The 17,547-nt window shown below is 33.1% G+C and overlaps 1 protein-coding gene across 1 annotated transcript in view; it reads left to right on the forward strand.

The window, feature by feature from the left end:
• LOC127065595 (glutamate-gated chloride channel-like) overlaps positions 1-17,547 on the forward strand; it is a 70,339-nt gene that overhangs the window by 14,909 nt on the left and 37,883 nt on the right. Inside the window, 1 exon segment of the mRNA XM_050998142.1 lies at positions 6,257-6,324. Coding sequence (XP_050854099.1) covers positions 6,257-6,324 — 68 coding nt within the window.

Genomic DNA, 17,547 nt, shown 5'->3' on the forward strand with positions numbered 1-17,547 from the left:
ACGAATTCAATTACGAGTATAGAAAAAACACGATAGTGAGAATAGTTAGAACTTATGAATCACTATATACATTTTATTTCTTGAAATATACAAAATTCATAGAAATCTTTATCTCGTAGAGATTGGTACTTTACGTTTAATTTTATACTTTTAATTATAAAAATGTATAGATAATATAAAACTAATGATTAAACTTGACGATAAATATAATCGTTCGAAAATATCGGAGTATTTTGTATTTCTCCGGCATTAATTCGAACGTGCTCATTTACGTTCGTATTGGTAACAATATTTTTCACGACGACTATTGTTCGCGTCGAAATATAAAAAAAAAGAAGATAAAAAAGGAACTAAAAAAAAAAAGAAACTCTATTTTTATATGAACTTTCATTTCCTGCGAGTGCATGCCACTACAAATGTATATATAAATATATAAATATATATATATATATATTTATATAAATATATATTATTTCAATTCCCATTCATTACGTTTAGTATGTCGACAATTACTGCTAAACGCTAATTTTTTGTACTTGGCTTAAAGTATATAAATTTTAGGAATACTATCACATTATTTTCACTTTTACGTTATTACTTTTTTAGCAAAAGACGAAGGACTTAGCCTTCTTATTATAATAACTAATACAATAATAACTAATAAATTTATTATAACAACTAATAAACAAGATATGTAACATTATCCGTTAGTCAATGGATAATTATTAACATTAAAATCTATCTATCCTTGGGAAGTGATAGGGAATAATATGAAAAATCGACACCGATCACTTAATGACTTTTATTTTTGGTTTACTTTCTTGCAAATGTATAATTTAAGAGCAAATACGCAGATGATAGTATACTACACGCCTCTGCCCGCCCTATACTTATTAGAACGTGATAACGTATAGTTAACAACAGTATAGTAATTCATTAAGTACATACATACACTCGAATAATCACGATATATTACTTGTCGACATAATGTACTCAATATCGATCTGAAAATTATTCAAGTGGCATTGACAAATTTGTCAGTATACTTCATTTTCATAATTTAACAAACTGTTTTATATCAATCGCTTAGCAATTACTTATATGTATTTAACTACATATATGTAATTTGCTAAGAGTACATACACACATGCATATATATATATATATATATATATATATATATGCATGTGTGTGTATAATTTAAATAGGAAAAGAAAGCTGATTGAGAAGGACTTTCGAAAACGAAATCTAAATGCTCTTTGCATCCATGCAAATCGAAATTCCGTAACCCGTTCTCATTTTCTTTCCCATTTCCCGATTAGAATTGCTAGTACAACGTCAAATGTCTTCCAATTTAAAGTCACCATCTTATCACGACTTTCTAATTCCGACGATACCGATTACGATCAACATTCAACTGATTCCGTTCGATCTAGATTTATCAGGAAATAGAAGTTCTCAATTGCTTCGATCGTACGCATCAATATTACGTAAACGTGAGTCCGCCAAAGAGCATATTCATTTTCCTTTTGCATTCACCTTCTACTCTACTTTCCAATTCTTTTCTTTTCCTCTCTCTCTGTCTCTTTCTCTTTTTTTTCCTTCCTTTTTTTTTCAATAATTCCCACAAAAACCTCTCATCGAAGGTATCTACATTTCTCCGTGCGAGAAATGGAACGAATTTCTACCTCGTTTTCACCTGGAGCAAGAGAAAGAGCGTGAAAGATGGAATATGAGAGAGAAAGAGAGAGAGAAGGTTGCCTTTTCTTTCGTTTTTCTTCTTTCTTTTTCTTCCACTCATTCTTCCAGCTCTCCTTTCCTCTTCTCTCTCCTCTTCTTTTCTTTTCTTTTCTCTTTTTTTCATTCTCTCTCTCTCTCTCTCTTTTTTCTCTTCTCTCTTAACGAGAGGGAGAGGAGCACTTTATACAACCCCTCGTAATCCTAGCTACGTGTACCGACGTAGATAGGGTTTGTGCGAAAAGAACATCAAACGCTCTTTCAGAAAATTGCGAAGCTAAATCTCGAGGGAGTCATGGTACAGCGCCATGGTTACCTTATCTGTGTATCAATGCAATGAAGCCGCCCCTTACTTAAGGCCTTTCGCTTTTCGCGATTATATCATTTATTATCTTAGACGACGATCTTTTGGCATAGTGCGAGCGTCGCATAGAACCAAGAATCGGGATCGAGCTTTGAGAAAGAAAGAAAAAAAAAAGAAAAAAGGAGGAGAGAGAGGGAGAGAGAGGGAGAGAGAGAGAGGTGCATTAGACGAATCTATTCTAACGAGATTAAGATCGATCTCTCTCTATCGCGATAAAATGTTCATTTTGAGTATCTATATTCGTGTAAACCGGGTATTAAAATTTCATTAAAATTAAAATTAAAATTATATATATGTGTGTGTAAAATAAAATAAGGGAAGCATTTTTTTAATAGGATTAAAACGGGATCTACTCCAGACGGATTTCTATTCCAACGACGTTAAGATCGGATCTTTTACAAGATAGTTAGGATGAATTTTCGCATGGAGATTACTTGAAAATAAATTTTGAAGAGCCCTTAAATTTATTTTTATTTTTAAGCACGTACGGTTCTTTTTGGTATCGTTTTATTTTTCTTTTTAACAATTCCATCGTTACCTTTTAATTTCTATTCGCTTTTTTTTCTTTTTCTTCTTTTTCATACATATATATATATATATATATATATATATATATATATATGTATTCGTACGTGGAGATAGATCGAACGAGAAAAAAAGAGATAAATAAAAAGAAACAAAAAAAAAACAAAAACAAAGAAAGAAAAGAAGAAAAAAGAAAAAAAATATAGAACGTACGTGGGCGCGCATAATGTTTGTAGAACTTTGTTTACCTAATATAGTCCGAACGTGTGCCAGATGTATGTATGTATGTATGTATAAATTTACGATATATAGCTACATACGTACAGTACAATAAAACACGTACAATGATACATACATACATACGAATTAAAAAAAAAAAACCTACATACATACATGCATACATGTATTACACATACGTACATACATATAATAAAATACAATAAAATACATGCATATATACGTGTATCACTTCGTCCCTAGGAGAGATCTTGCAAAATCCCGTAGGTGGAATGAAACACAACGTGAAATAGGCTCAACGCGAAATGTACATACATAAATAGATACATACATACATACATACGTAACGGTGGTTTATGAGAAATGACGTAAAAGTAGAAAGATCGTTTTATAAAGCATTAGGCAGCGTGCCAAATGCGATATGAAAGGCAAAGGTCTTATACTCTCTCGACCTTTACCGTCCGTTTATATTTCGTAAATATTTCAAAAAGGTTGAGAGAGTTTTCCGCGGGCTTGGTCCCTTTCCCTCTCTTTCTCTCTCTCTCTCTCTCCGCTTTCCTTTTGCGAACCCTAAAACGTATAAGGGCTCAAGTTTCCCCTACATCCGTCTTCCTACCTTTAATGCATTTTCATTCATATTTTAATAATTCTTTTAAGTAGAAAAAAGAACAAAAATAGATATTTGTCGCGACAAATCGACATTTTGACGGTAATTTCAAATTAATTACTTCGAGATCCTCGGAAGACATTAGGACGTTAAACAAGACCACGGTTTAATAGATCACGTAATCCAATCTTCTCTCCCCCCCCCCCAAAAAAAAAGAAAAAAGGAAAGAAAGATTCAGTCGATTGACGTTTTTTGTACGACCTATAAGTACGTTAAGTAAGTAAGTACTTTACTTACCTACCTATGTACGTATTATTTTTTGAGTTTGAATGTCGACGTGTAAAAAGAAAGAAAAAAAAAAAATCGTACGAAGAAAATCGCGAGAATTCGTCGTCAAATTAATAGGTTAGTCATTGTCATAGGACGAAATCGTGAAATTAGAGCGACCGTCTTCCCCTTTTAATTTTGTCCTACGAACCGTTGAAATTAGGCTAAAGTCGACGTGAAAGGAACTACGAATGCGTTATCTATCTCACATCTCTACGAACATATTAGCCTTTGGGTTATATAATAGGTAATAGATACCGTTAGACATTATACAGAATCATATTTCCGTTCCCCAATTGTTCGGACTTCCACGATCGGTTTGTTTATCGTTTCCTGTTTAATACTATTATATTTCATGGATGATCTATAATTTATGTATTGGATAAATCATCAACGATGCTTATCGAAGTTGGTTAACAAATTATCGTTAATACCTACGTACCGATCGATGATCGATGTCTCTTCCGTTTTTCAGTCGTTGGATTGTTTTTTTTTTCATTTTTTTTTTATCTTTTTTTTGCTCTCTCAAGTTCATCAAGCGATCTCGTCGTCCAGGAAAAACTAATGCAAGAAGAAGAGCAGGAGGAAGAGGACGAAGATGAGAAATAAGAAGAAAAAAAAAGAAGAAGAAGATGAAGAAGGAAAGAAGAAAAATTATTTTAGAAAAAAAAAGGGAGAAAAAAGATATACATAAATCTCGTACTTTACTTGGCTACTAATTAGATTCTACGACGAAGTTCATTTATCGATTTAACTTCGGTATTAATAATATTTCTAACATTAAATGGCAAGAAAAAGAAGATGAAGATGAAGAAGAAGAAGAAGAAGAAGAAGAAGAAGAAAGAAAAAAGGAACGAAAGAGGAAGAAGACAAAAATAAAATAAATTTATATCGTCCATTGACGAGTTAACATCGATCGAGAGATATTACGAGGACGACGATAACGACTACGACTATGACGACGACGATGACGATGACGATGACGATGACGATGACGACGATTTTTTTCGTTAAACCTTTGATTCGTTGTAAATCGGCTCGTCGATCGTGCTTTTGGAATAGCAAATAGAACGGAACACTCGACTAATTTTTCATCGTCACGATTTTGTGGAGCGGGTTTTCTACGCGATAAAAAGAGAAGGAGGAGGAGGAGAAAGAGGTATAAGAGGAGGAGGAGAAAGAGGAGAAAGAGGAGAAAGAGGAGAATGCAAGAAAAAAAAAGAAGGTGAAAGGTTTTTTCTCTATCCTTCTAATTAATGTCGAATCCAATGGGTTAATCCGCCGATACGAAATTCCAAGTACTACTTGGGATATCTACGTCATTGGGTTCCCTTATGACCGCCTAACCCGTTTTATTTTTTATAAAAATACAAGATGGTTTAAGTTATGGCAGGTCATGAAAAAAATAGAAAAAGAAAAAAAAAAAAAAAGAAAAGCTTGGAATAAATATCTATATATATTTATATATTGAACGAATTTGACGAAGGACAGTTTAAAAATTGTTTTTTTTTCTTTCTCTTTTTTTCTTTTATTTTTTTTTCTTTTTTTTTATACAGTATCGTATACATGATTATAACGGCCATGTGAATTCGTATGGATACAATGTATATATATATAAATATACATATATACATGTGTGTACGTATATATCTGTATATAGATATGTATATTTATTCTCTTCTCTTTCTTCTCTCTCTCTCTCTCTCTCTCTCTCTCTCTCTTTCTTTTTTCTTTCTTTTTTTTCCTTTGATTTTCTTTTTATCCGAGGCACACTTTTCAAGGCGTTTCTACTCGTCGCTTATAAAAACGAGAAAAAAGGAAAGAAAAAAAAACAAAACAAAGAAAAATAATAAAAGCCTCTGAGAGAATTGTACGCCATCTATTTTCTTTTTTTTTCTTTTTTTTTTGTCCGACAGTCTATATACATATATTTATTTACATATATATATATATATATATATATATATATATATAATACACAGATATTTTGTGCGTTTATAAAAAGTGATTACGTGCGTATTTTTAATTGTAAAAAAGAAAAATGAAAAAAAAGAAAAAAGAAGAAAGAAAAAGGAAAGGAAGGAACGATTTCTACGCGCACTTAGAAACGACAGAGAGAAAGATTTTATAATCGTTCGCACGAAGAATTTCGCGAGTTGAGTGAAAAAATACAGGACTTTTTAAGAGCCCGTGAACGAAATGGAGAATGTAAGAGAACTGAACAAACAAACAAACAAACAAACATACAAACAAACAAACTAAACTGAACTAAACTAAACTAAACTAAACTAAACTAACCAACCAACTAACTAACTAACTAACTAACTAACTAACTAACTAACTAACTAACTAACTATCTAACTAACAACCAAAAAACACCAAAAAGTAGAGTATGATATTGATTGAAAATAGAGCCGATTGAACTAAAAGGGGGTCTGTTTTATTGTTTTTGCCCTTAGATGGGCCGGCCATTGTCCGGGTAAACCTGTTTGTGCGAAGCATCGCGACAATTAGTGACATCAAGATGGTAAGTATGCACAAGACCAATATTCAAAAGAAATAAAAAACAATAAAAAAAAAACAAACAAACAAAACAAATCCTTAGAACAAACAACGAGTCACTTTATAAACCATCCTACGAATCGTCGTAGTTCGTTTCGCAAACGAATAAGCAAACACAAACAGGCGGCGAAACGAGACGAAACAAGACGAACACAAAACTAAAAATAACTAAAAAAAAATGAGATAAAAAAAGATAATACGGAAAACAAAAAAAAAAGAACAAAAAAAGAAATAAAAGGGAAAAGTAACGAAAACTGTTGACTTTCTTGGCGGGTGTCCTCCCTTTTAATGTCTTCCATTTATTTTTTCCCTTTCTTTCTTCTAGTTATTTATTTATTTATTTATTTATTTATCTCTTTTCTTTTTAATTCATTCGTTCGTTCTTTTTACTTATTGCTCTTTCTTTTTCTTTTTTCCTTCGAAACTTTACTTACTCACTCTTCGCAAGACATTTATCAACACGTAGGCACAAGAAGCAGCAAGCAAAAAGGAAAAGCATTACGTAGCAATATGTAGTAGGTTTTTTTGGGGCTCTACTTGGAGACGCCTTGACACCCCCAACTCCACAACAACAGCACAAGCCACCGGCCCGAAATATTATATAGCTTGTCCTCTTATGAAACAACTCCTCAGCAACTGCTACCCCTCGCAGCAATAACTCACCTGCCACTCTCTTTTTAAATATTTTTGATACTTTCGTAATTTTTTAATTTGTGTTTTGTTACTGTTGTTTGTTGTTTGTTATTGTTGTTTCGTTTTTCTTTCTTTCTTTCTTTCTTCTTTTTCTCTTTAAACAGGTGCACCATAGTTACTAGCGTTGCTACTACAGCCAACACCAATGCCAACACCATCACACCACAACCACCAACGTACTACCCTTATTTTCACGAATTTATATGCGTAGATATTATTTATCCTTTTACGTTAGATTCCACCACGATCGAAAATATAACACCCCCGCCCGAATAAAACCCCCTGACCCCTTCCGTTACTATTATTATTAATGAAGTTTAGCATTCTAGCATAGACGCAGGCATGTGGCGTTACAAGCTTATATAATATTACGTTATACGTATTATAGACAAATATCATAAATACGTTATATTGCAGGTATGTTTTATGTATAAACATATACATACATACATATATATATACATATATATATATATATATATATATATATGTATATATACACACACCATATGTGTACATATTTTCTGCCGCAAGAGGGGAAAAAACGTAAGACAAGCTACATAACACGTTCGTTCTTCCAAAGAGGAGAGAGAAGGGAAAGAAAAAAAGATACTAAATACTTAACTATTTTCTCATATTTTTATCTCGATGGATACCGGATATTAACCGTATATTAATGAAACACGAATCTCTTATTAATCATCTTTTCCATCATTATTTCCTTCAATTTTTTCCCCTTGATCGTCCCAATTCAAGATCTAACGTTCTACATATTCTCTTCTTCGATTAACTCACATCGATTATTTAATTTTTTTCCAAGAAACAAATTTTCGATCGATCGATCAATCAATCAATCAAACAACTTTATACTGTATGCTTTTCGATGATTAAAAAATCATATAATCTAATTGATATCAGTTTGATTAACGTGATTTTTCATAGATCGAGATCACGTATATTCTTCCCATCTTCAATTTAAATACTCCCAAGGACTTTTCACAGCTCTTAACACGTTTAAATGCTTGATGTTATTCTACAAGCTGCATCTAGGGAGAGCAATGAGCCACGAATGAGGAAAACCGTTCGTTCGGTCTCTCTTGATCAGTTCGCCGTAAAATATCCCATGTTCGACCGCAAAAATAAAACGGCAATCGATGATCATTCGTACGGAACATTTTGCATTCGACTCTTAACGATCGTAAGAACCGACTTCGTCTTTTCGTAATTACCCTCCCGTAATTTAACGTTAAGTTAACGTAATATCGCGTGGATTATTACGGATTTATTAACCGATAAAATTATCATTCTCGATTAACTCGAATAACTTCGAAGGAGAAAACGAAGGGACAAGAGATAGGGTGTTACGGGAGAAGGAGTGATGGAGGGGGGAGGTTCGTTATTAAAGTTAATTAAAAAGCAGGAGAACGTGTTACGTCTAAGGATTATGAAAAATGTCGTTCTCTCGCTCTAACGACGATTTCCGTGCTTTCTCCAAGCGGATATTTAAAAAAAGAAAAAAGAAAAAAGAGAAGAAAAAATACAACCCCTTTGATAATAACAATTAACCTGATACTGTATATATATATATATATTTTTCTCTGGTCGAGAGTAATATCGTTTAATAAACGATATACATATACATATATACATTTATATCATATATATCATTGAACGAAGAATCTTAAGGTTGGTTTAATCAACTCCCATTTTGTCTTCCTTTTTCTTCTTCTTCTCTTTCTATTTCTCTCTCTCTCTTTCTCTCTCTCTCTCTCTCTCTCTCTCTCTCTCTCTCTCTCTTTTCATTTATTAGAGTTCTTCAGAATTTGTGCGAATGGTCGGTCGGTCGAACGAATTTTCTGAAAGAAAATTCGAAAAAAAACAAGAAAAAAGAAGCAGAGCAAGAAGAAGAAGAAGAAGAAGAAGGGGAGAAAAGCAAAAAAGGAGAGAAAGAAAGGAGAGTTGGGGGAGCAGTAGAAAGGGGAAAGAAATGTGAAAGAAACGTCGTGAAACCGACACGTAGAGGGCAAAAATGGAGAAACGAAGCCAGTACGCGGGCTCTTTCAAAGGTAGCGACTTGGTTTTCCTTGATTTTCTTCTAGCTTTCGATGTTTTCGAACGCGAAAATTCACTCTTTCTCTCTCTCTCTTCCTCTCGTACTATATTTCTTCGTACGAGTCCGACAGTATTTGAATATTATATGCATATATATAGTAGCATGTTTCAGAAAAAGAAAAAAGTTGTGAAAAGTTAATAAAAAAGAGAGAGAGAGAGATCGTATTCATTATCAAGCTTATTACATTCGTTCACATTAAAAAACATATTTCAAAACATAATAATTTTACTATATTCGATAAGAAGATATTATTTAAATAATGACGAGTTTTGAATTGAAACATCTTCGAGATCTAGTTAGATATATTGCAAGCTGTAGATAATAATATTAGCAGATTGGTGTTGGTAATCGTCGAAAGAAGTGTAAAACACAGACTGGAAATGTTTTCGGACATGAAAACTCTCGAATCGTTGTCGTCGTCTTAGGCCGTCGTTCGGTAACTAGGTCGGATCCATTGACGCACGGTCGCTTATTCTCTCACTAGGAACATAACCAACATAGCCGGTTAAGCTTAGTCCGTATGCGTTTCTATGTGCATATTTGTGCTTGTGTGGGTGTATATCTATATGTATATATATGTGCGTGTGTATGTGTATGTACGTAAGGATTTCCGAGATATAGAGTTCCATAAAGTTCAATTTGCATACGATAGAAATTCTATTTTGCGATGGCTACATAGATATCTGTGTTATACACACACATACACACACACACATACACACACACACACACAGACACACACACATATATATATATAGAAAAAAATAGAGAGAGAGAGAGAGAGAGAGAGAGAGGGGAGAGAGGACGTCATTCCGCAAAGCGAAATATACGGAGACTTTAACTTAGTTTTTATTCCCAAAAGAATCGTTCTCTTTTTCGTCAAACGGTAATTTCTTATCTCACGAATCTCTCAAATTTTTCAAGGACGCCATTTAATTTTTCCTCGAAGAACCGATCCTTCTTATCGTCGATAAGGATTCTTCTCGATTCTTTTCTCGTTCGTGCTATGTTCGTAGAATTAATTTCATAACGTGAAATCAAATTAATGATTTTTTTAATTTCGATTGTTCGTCAAATCGTCGAACGATTTTAGTCGTGTTTCTATATTTTTCTTTTTGTTAATTAAGTATTGAGAAAAACAGTGTCCAAATCGATTTTTCTTCGAAATATGAAACCCTTCATTGCTCTTGTTAAAGATGTGTATTACCTTCTGTGATAGAATTTAGAACATCGAAGATTGTTGTTAAATTAGATTGTTAAATTAGATCCAGATTTATTGATTGTGTAGACCCAGATAATTAACACAGAAAATTTCGTGCACCGTAAATTAGTATGCAGCTTAAAGAGACTTCACAAAACGTTATTCTTGCACGATATTTTTCTTTGAAAACGGGCACCAAGCGTCAAAATTGTTCAATAAAAACGATAAACAAAAAAATGAACTACATTCTCATTAACATCTTTATAAAAATTCTTTCCCTGTCGTATTTCGATCTAATTCGAAGAATTAAATTAAAAAGTGTTTATTGGGAGAAAAGAAAGTCACGAAAAGATAATATTTTTATCTCGAAAATCATGCTGAAATCCTATACTATTATATCAGTTTCATATCTTTGATGATATTCCTATTTACAATGCAGAAATGAAAGGATGAATAATAATAATTTAAACAATAATATGAATTCTTCGCAAACGGGTCAAAAGTCTTTTTTTCATAATTATTTTTTACGAATTAGAAAACAATACGATACTATCCGAGGAATTAAGCGTTCGGCCATTTTTCTTTTCTCTCTTTTTTTTAATTCTACTTTCGGACCAAGAAAGAAAAGTGAAAAGCAGAAGTAAAGAAAGAAAATGTAAAAAGCGGAAAGATTCGATCATCAGGATTAAAGGATGTACGTGTGTTCCTCTCGTTATCGACTAAATTCGCGTGTCCGACGTCTTGTCCTGGTTCGTGTAGGGCGAAATATTATTTAAACACTCTGTATGGTTCAGGACGATACGCCTGGCTCGCATACACTGTGCACAGATTTCGAGAAAATCTTAGAACATTCATTTAATGTTAAGACGATGTACAAAGATTTAATATTAAATATGTAAATTGTCAGATATGTAAATTTGTGTATATGTACACGAAAGTAAATAGATAAAGAACAATTAATCTAAAATGACAATTAATTTATACGTATATTCATTAACATAAAATATAAATGATGTAAGACGCGTAAACGTGAATAATTTCAAACAAGTCTTAATTGGAAATCAATCGATCGTTAACTCCTATCTCTTTCGATCATATCGGTAAATAACTATAAGCTGTGCTGACACGACGCACGTCGTCTTAACGCATTCAATTTTCTTCCCCTCGATCGAAATGTAATTTAAAACGAGAACGTGAACGGTTATGCAAGTTTTCCCCTCAAGATTTTACGATCTTGCAGTTAATCCCGAATTTAATTCACGGAAAACGTCCCACGCTTCCATTTTCTGACGTTAATCAAAATCAATTGTCAATCTTTTCTTTTTCTTCTCCCCCTTCTCTCTTTCTTATTTTTTTCTCTCTCTTTTTTTCTTTTCGTCTCATCGAAACGCCATAAAGTTTTTAACGAGAGATCCTTTTATGCGAACGTAAATATCTACGTACTCCGTATATATTGAATAATAATGGAACGAATAGCGTTAATTTAAACGTTAAAAAACGTTAAAATCATCAAATATACATCGACGTTCAATTTATAATATCTACATCAAAATTAAAATCGTTAATGAACAATAATCGCTGCGACGAATTGACTATACGTTTAAAATGCATACGTTAATTTAACTATCGATTTTTCAATACATTCGACTGTTACGATTCGGAGTCTCCTCCAATCGGAAATAATATTTCCTCTCTCGTACGAACAACACTTACGTTCGTATATTTCTATCCTTCGTACTATATAAAATATAGGCAGAATAATATCGATTTGATACTCCGATTGAAAGATATTTGGAGATATTCGCGTAACTCGTACTACAACTGCGACTACAACGATTCGAAACGATCGTATTAGCGTAACCAAGCGACACTGTATATACACAATATGTACCGTCGTGCGTTCTATTTCTCGTTGAATGAAAAAAAAAAAAAGAAAAAAGAGAGAGAGACAAATAAAAATAACTTTCTCGATCGCGAATATTAATAAAGATTATAAAGTAGTAGCGCAGCAAACTGTTATCCCGATAAAACGTATATGACGGGCTCGTAGGACTCGCGATAAGATTTAATCGATCGTGTCACGTCGACACGAGCGAAGCCGAGTGATTTTTTTTTTCTTTCTTTTTCTTTTTCTTCTTTATTTTTTTTTTTCTTCTTTTTTCCCCTTAGCAACAAAAATATCGTCATCGAAAAAAAAAAGGAAAAGAAAGAAGAAAAGAAAGAAAAAGAAAACGCCGACAGGAATTGTCATCCCTCGTAAATGGTATTTGGCGATAAGGAGAAAAGGAGGGTGGAAGATAAAGAGAAAGAAAAAATACAGTTTCTTTCCCCTTACTTTTTTTTATTTCTTTTTTTTTTATTTCTTTTTTTTTCTTCTTAAAGAAAATGTAACATTCGCGTGTCACATACCACGAGTATATTTTATCATAACATCGGGAACACTGTACTGTTTCTTGTAAAATATTTTCCCGACACGCCATTACGTAGCTTTTTCTTTCTTTTTTTTTTCCTATTCACTTTTATCTAACGAATGACTAATGATAAATAAAAACGTGAGCACAAATTTATATCGTTTTCCGATGCGACAATCGCAATCTCTCGAGGTATAATATTCATAGGGTATAAATAATTTGCGACAATTGTCGACGATTAAAAAACAATCCTACAGAAGCATCGAGAATTTTTCTCGATCGACATTTTCTAAACGATAATCCTGATCGACTACTCTATTCGTAATCCGCGATTCTTTATCATTTCTCGAATCAACGAACGGCGTTTTAACGACCTTCGAAGGTCGTGCCATAAAAACGTGTTTCAACTTTTCCGCTTATCACATTTATCCTCGCTTTTTTTTCATCGATAAATTTTATCAAGAGAAGAAAATACGTGCTAGTAGAAAAATGGGAATAATTTAGTATCTAAATGCTGTTCCTTAAACATAGGTCACTCAGTCGATAACGGGAAAACATCCCTTAAATATTTTACGGATCCATATCCCTTCAGATAGTCATTTCCGGTGCGCTCGTACATAAAATATAAAAACTCTTCGAGCTTCGCTCTTTAAAAGGAAGAAAGAAAAGAAAAAGAAAAAAAAAGAAACACAAAAAAAAAGAAAAGATAGGGAAGGACGCAAGTTTTCAAGTTGGTAAATTTATAAACTCTTCGTTCCGACCTAGTTTGTTACTTCTTTTTTTGTTTAACATATACACATACATATATATATATACATTTTTTTTTGGAATACATCCCTGGATCGTCACTAGTAATCGCGAAAGTGATCGTCGATATCGACGAAACCCTTTTCATCACCTTTCTTGCTTTTTTCTTTATCTACCTTCTTGTTCCACCTCTCTCTCTCTCTCTCTCTGTCTCGCTCTCTTTCTCTCTCTCTCTCTCTTTCTCTTTATCTCTATCTCCTTTTTCTTACCAAGTCCATTCCCCCGAGTTTATATATTTATCAATTTGTCCTAGGTATTTAATTTATTCTGTCGATCTGTATCTTCTTCCTCCGGGCATTCGAGCAACGATTATCGATTTGTTCGTTGCCAGTTAATTTCCTACGGGATTATCGATTTGCTCATTGCGAGTTAGCGGAGTAACCTAGAATTCATTATGCGACGACGTTAGTGAACGAGGCGGCGAAGCCGCGCCAGCCCAGCCCAGCCTAGCCTAGCCTAGCCTAGCCCAACCCAACCTAGCTCAGCTCAGCTCAGCTCAGCTCAGCTCAGCTCAGCTCAACTCAACTCAGCTCAGCTCAGCTCAGCTCGACTTAACTTAACTCAACTCTCAGTTCAGTTCAGTTCAGTTCAGTTCAGTTCAGTTCAGCTCGGTTCAGTTCAACTCAGCTCAGCTCAGCTCAGCTCGACTCAGCTCAGTTCAATTCAACCCATCCTATCCCACCACTCAGCCCATCGTTACCTCTTACCACCATCGTCATAATCATCACCAACGACCGACAACATCACTTCTAACTACCACCAACAAGCTTATTCATGAATGAAACCAAAACGTCTAGCTAGATCCAAATCAAAATTTCATAACGAGCACGAACTTTTGCATTTCTCCGCCATCATCGTCGCGTCTTTTTTCCGCTATATTCTTCATCAACTCCCTCGCGTTCCATTTCGTACGCGTTATCGTTCAACTTTTCCTCCCTTTTTCTTCTTATATGTCTCTCTCACTCTCTTTCTCTCTCTCTCCCTCTCTCTCTCTCTCTCTCTCTCTCTCTCTCTATCTCTCTGTCTTATTTCCTGACAACTTTATTTTCGAATATCGAAAAGATTTTCGATTATTGCCGGGAAATCGATACTTACTACGCCGAGCGAAGCTCAAAGCGATTTCTTCATATTTTCCTCTTTTCACTTTACCTTCTTTTCCCCTATCATCATCACGCACAACGCACACATATACCCATTCAATTCACCATCGTACCACCCCAATCCTATATCCTCTATCCTATTGTACCCCTTTAGCCTGATCTTCTCTCGCACTTCCTTTTCTACTTTTTCTACTTTTTCTACTTTTTCTTCTTCTTCTTCTTCTTCTTCTCCTTCTTCTTCCTCTTCTTCTTCTCCTATTCCTCTTTTTTTTCTTCTATTTCTTTTTTTTCTCTTCCATTCGCGCTTCCTCGCCAGAACATCTTAATTTTCATTTCTCGCGCCCGAAGAAGCAGCTCGTTAAGGAGGGACATTAAATGGGACCACTTGACTTCTTGAGCAAATAAAAAGTAAAGCATCATAGGAAGAAAGTGTCGCTTCGTCGACTACCACGATAAAGAACGCGATGCATTAATGATGATGATGATGATGATGATGATGATGATGATTATATATGTGTACGTATATGCTATGTAGGAAAAAGATAAATTAATTAATTAATTAAAATGAAGTAAAATAAAAAAATTAATATAAAGTTAATTAAAGATATTAATATATTATTAACATATAAAAGAAAGAAACGAAAGATTTTCAGCATATATGTAAAAAAAAAGAAGTAAAAGAAAAAGCGAATCGTAAGTAAATGTAAACGCGTATGCGTTTTCCTGATGGTTTTAAACATGATACGTATAAAATATCACATGCAATCGCATCCTTTTTTTTAAATCTTTTTTTTATACTTCATCATCTTCATATTTCTTCCCTCATTATTCTTCTACTACTACTACTACTACTACTACTACTACTACTACTACTACTACTACTACTACTACTACTACTACTACTACTACTACTTCTTCTTCTTCTTCTTCTACTATTTCTTCTTCTTCTACTTATTTCTTTATTTCTTTTTGTATTTAGGAAAAAGCAAGCCAATAAGAAGAGCAAACACACTCGTTGAACGTGGTCGTTAAAAAATTATTTTCTTTAACCATATCGAATAATTCGATTGTTACTTGCTCAGCGATTGATTAATTCTTTTTGTTCTGTTTGCCATGTTAGATGGGCCCGCGGTTGTCCGCGTCAACATATTTGTTCGAAGTATCTCAAAAATAGATGACGTTACTATGGTAAGTTAACAAAATGAACCCCGAAATTTTCACACAGACACATTATTCTTATTATTATTATTCTTATTTTTATTATTATTATTATTATTATTATTATTATTATTATTATTATTATCACCGTTTTTATTATCATTATTATCAAATCATGCTGAGTATTGGTAATCATACAGTTTATCTATAAATATCTTATATACATACCCACAATGCAAAACTATAAACCACGATCAAATGACGTTCTTACATCAATACACGTACTTATAAACATGCGTGTCCTTTTGTATATGCGTCAGGGCTCGTGGCTATCACACATATTACTTCCCAATCTGTATATAGAGTTTGAGTTTCTCATTTTAGATCGAACACCTAAATATTTCTTTTTGTTTTTTATGAATCGCGTTGTAAAGAAAAAAATTTTAAGGAACGAAGCTTGCACCGTTCGTAAAAGAAGAATTACGATAGAATACCACAAGTCGTTTTTTTCTTTTTTTAAGGTAATAAAGTCATCGGTATCTTCTTTTTATTTTATTTTTTTCCTTTATTTTTTCTTTTTTTTTTTTAAGTCACATCTTATCATTCTGCAAATTGAATATAATAAATGTTCGAAATGAATTTCCTTTTGCGTCATCACATTTTCTAAACGAACCTTTTAAGATCGACTGAGAGTTAACTTTCCAAGTTCGCACGTTTTAACGACACAATATTTTTTTTCATGTCTTGCGCAAGATAATTGATCGTTAGTGAGGGACATAATTTTTTATCTTTCTCGACATAAAAGCATGAAAGAACAAAGAAAAAAGAAAGCAAGTGCAAAGTAAAAAACGAATCTAAAAGTATTAAGTCTAAGATGATCAAGGCAGGCCATAATGTCTTCGTGATGTTCAAAAAAAAAAAAAGGAGGAGAAAAAAGAGAAAAGAAAAAAGAAAAAAAATTCTCATTTAAAAATTCTTTTACTCTGCGGAATGAGTTTGAGAATCCATCATGATGATAGCACGTCGTAGTGCGAACAGCAGATGATACATTCTCTAACAAGAATTGTTAGCATTTTCGTCAATAATTTTAGATATTTCTCAGCGATTAATATCCCATCGATAAAATAAGATAATAAGATCCCCATTCCCGTTATCCTACTCTTCAATAATTCGACTATTCGCTATCTAGCAATTAAATTTTAATTATCCTCAATCTTTTACACTTTTACACTTCTCATTGCGGATTTTTGATCGATCGATAATGCATACTCCATTATACTCCTCCATTATAATCCCAATAGAATATACTGTGGAAACAATATCACAGTATGTTTTTATATATGTCTTAGAAAATATATTGATACGAAGGAAAGACATAATTACGAACATTTGTTATAATTTGGAAAATAATAGTTTCAACTGAAATACGTAAATATGAAACATATCGAATATGTTTCTTCTTTGGTAGGAATTTCATATTTTATGAGCTATCAAATTATGATAAAGAGAGAATACCGTTCCATTAAAAAAAGAGAAAAATATATAAATAAAGAAACACCGATGTCCTCGATATCATTAAAAAAATGACCCATTGTATTCAATTTTTTTTTTTTCCTTTCGAATGATGCAACTATGTCCATGTAATATTTTTTTCTTTTATAACGATGTAATCCAAAGGAAAATATTTGTAGGTATTCGGTTTTTA

Source organism: Vespula vulgaris, chromosome 8 (genome assembly GCF_905475345.1).
Source record: "Vespula vulgaris chromosome 8, iyVesVulg1.1, whole genome shotgun sequence".
Taxonomy (NCBI): domain Eukaryota; kingdom Metazoa; phylum Arthropoda; class Insecta; order Hymenoptera; family Vespidae; genus Vespula; species Vespula vulgaris.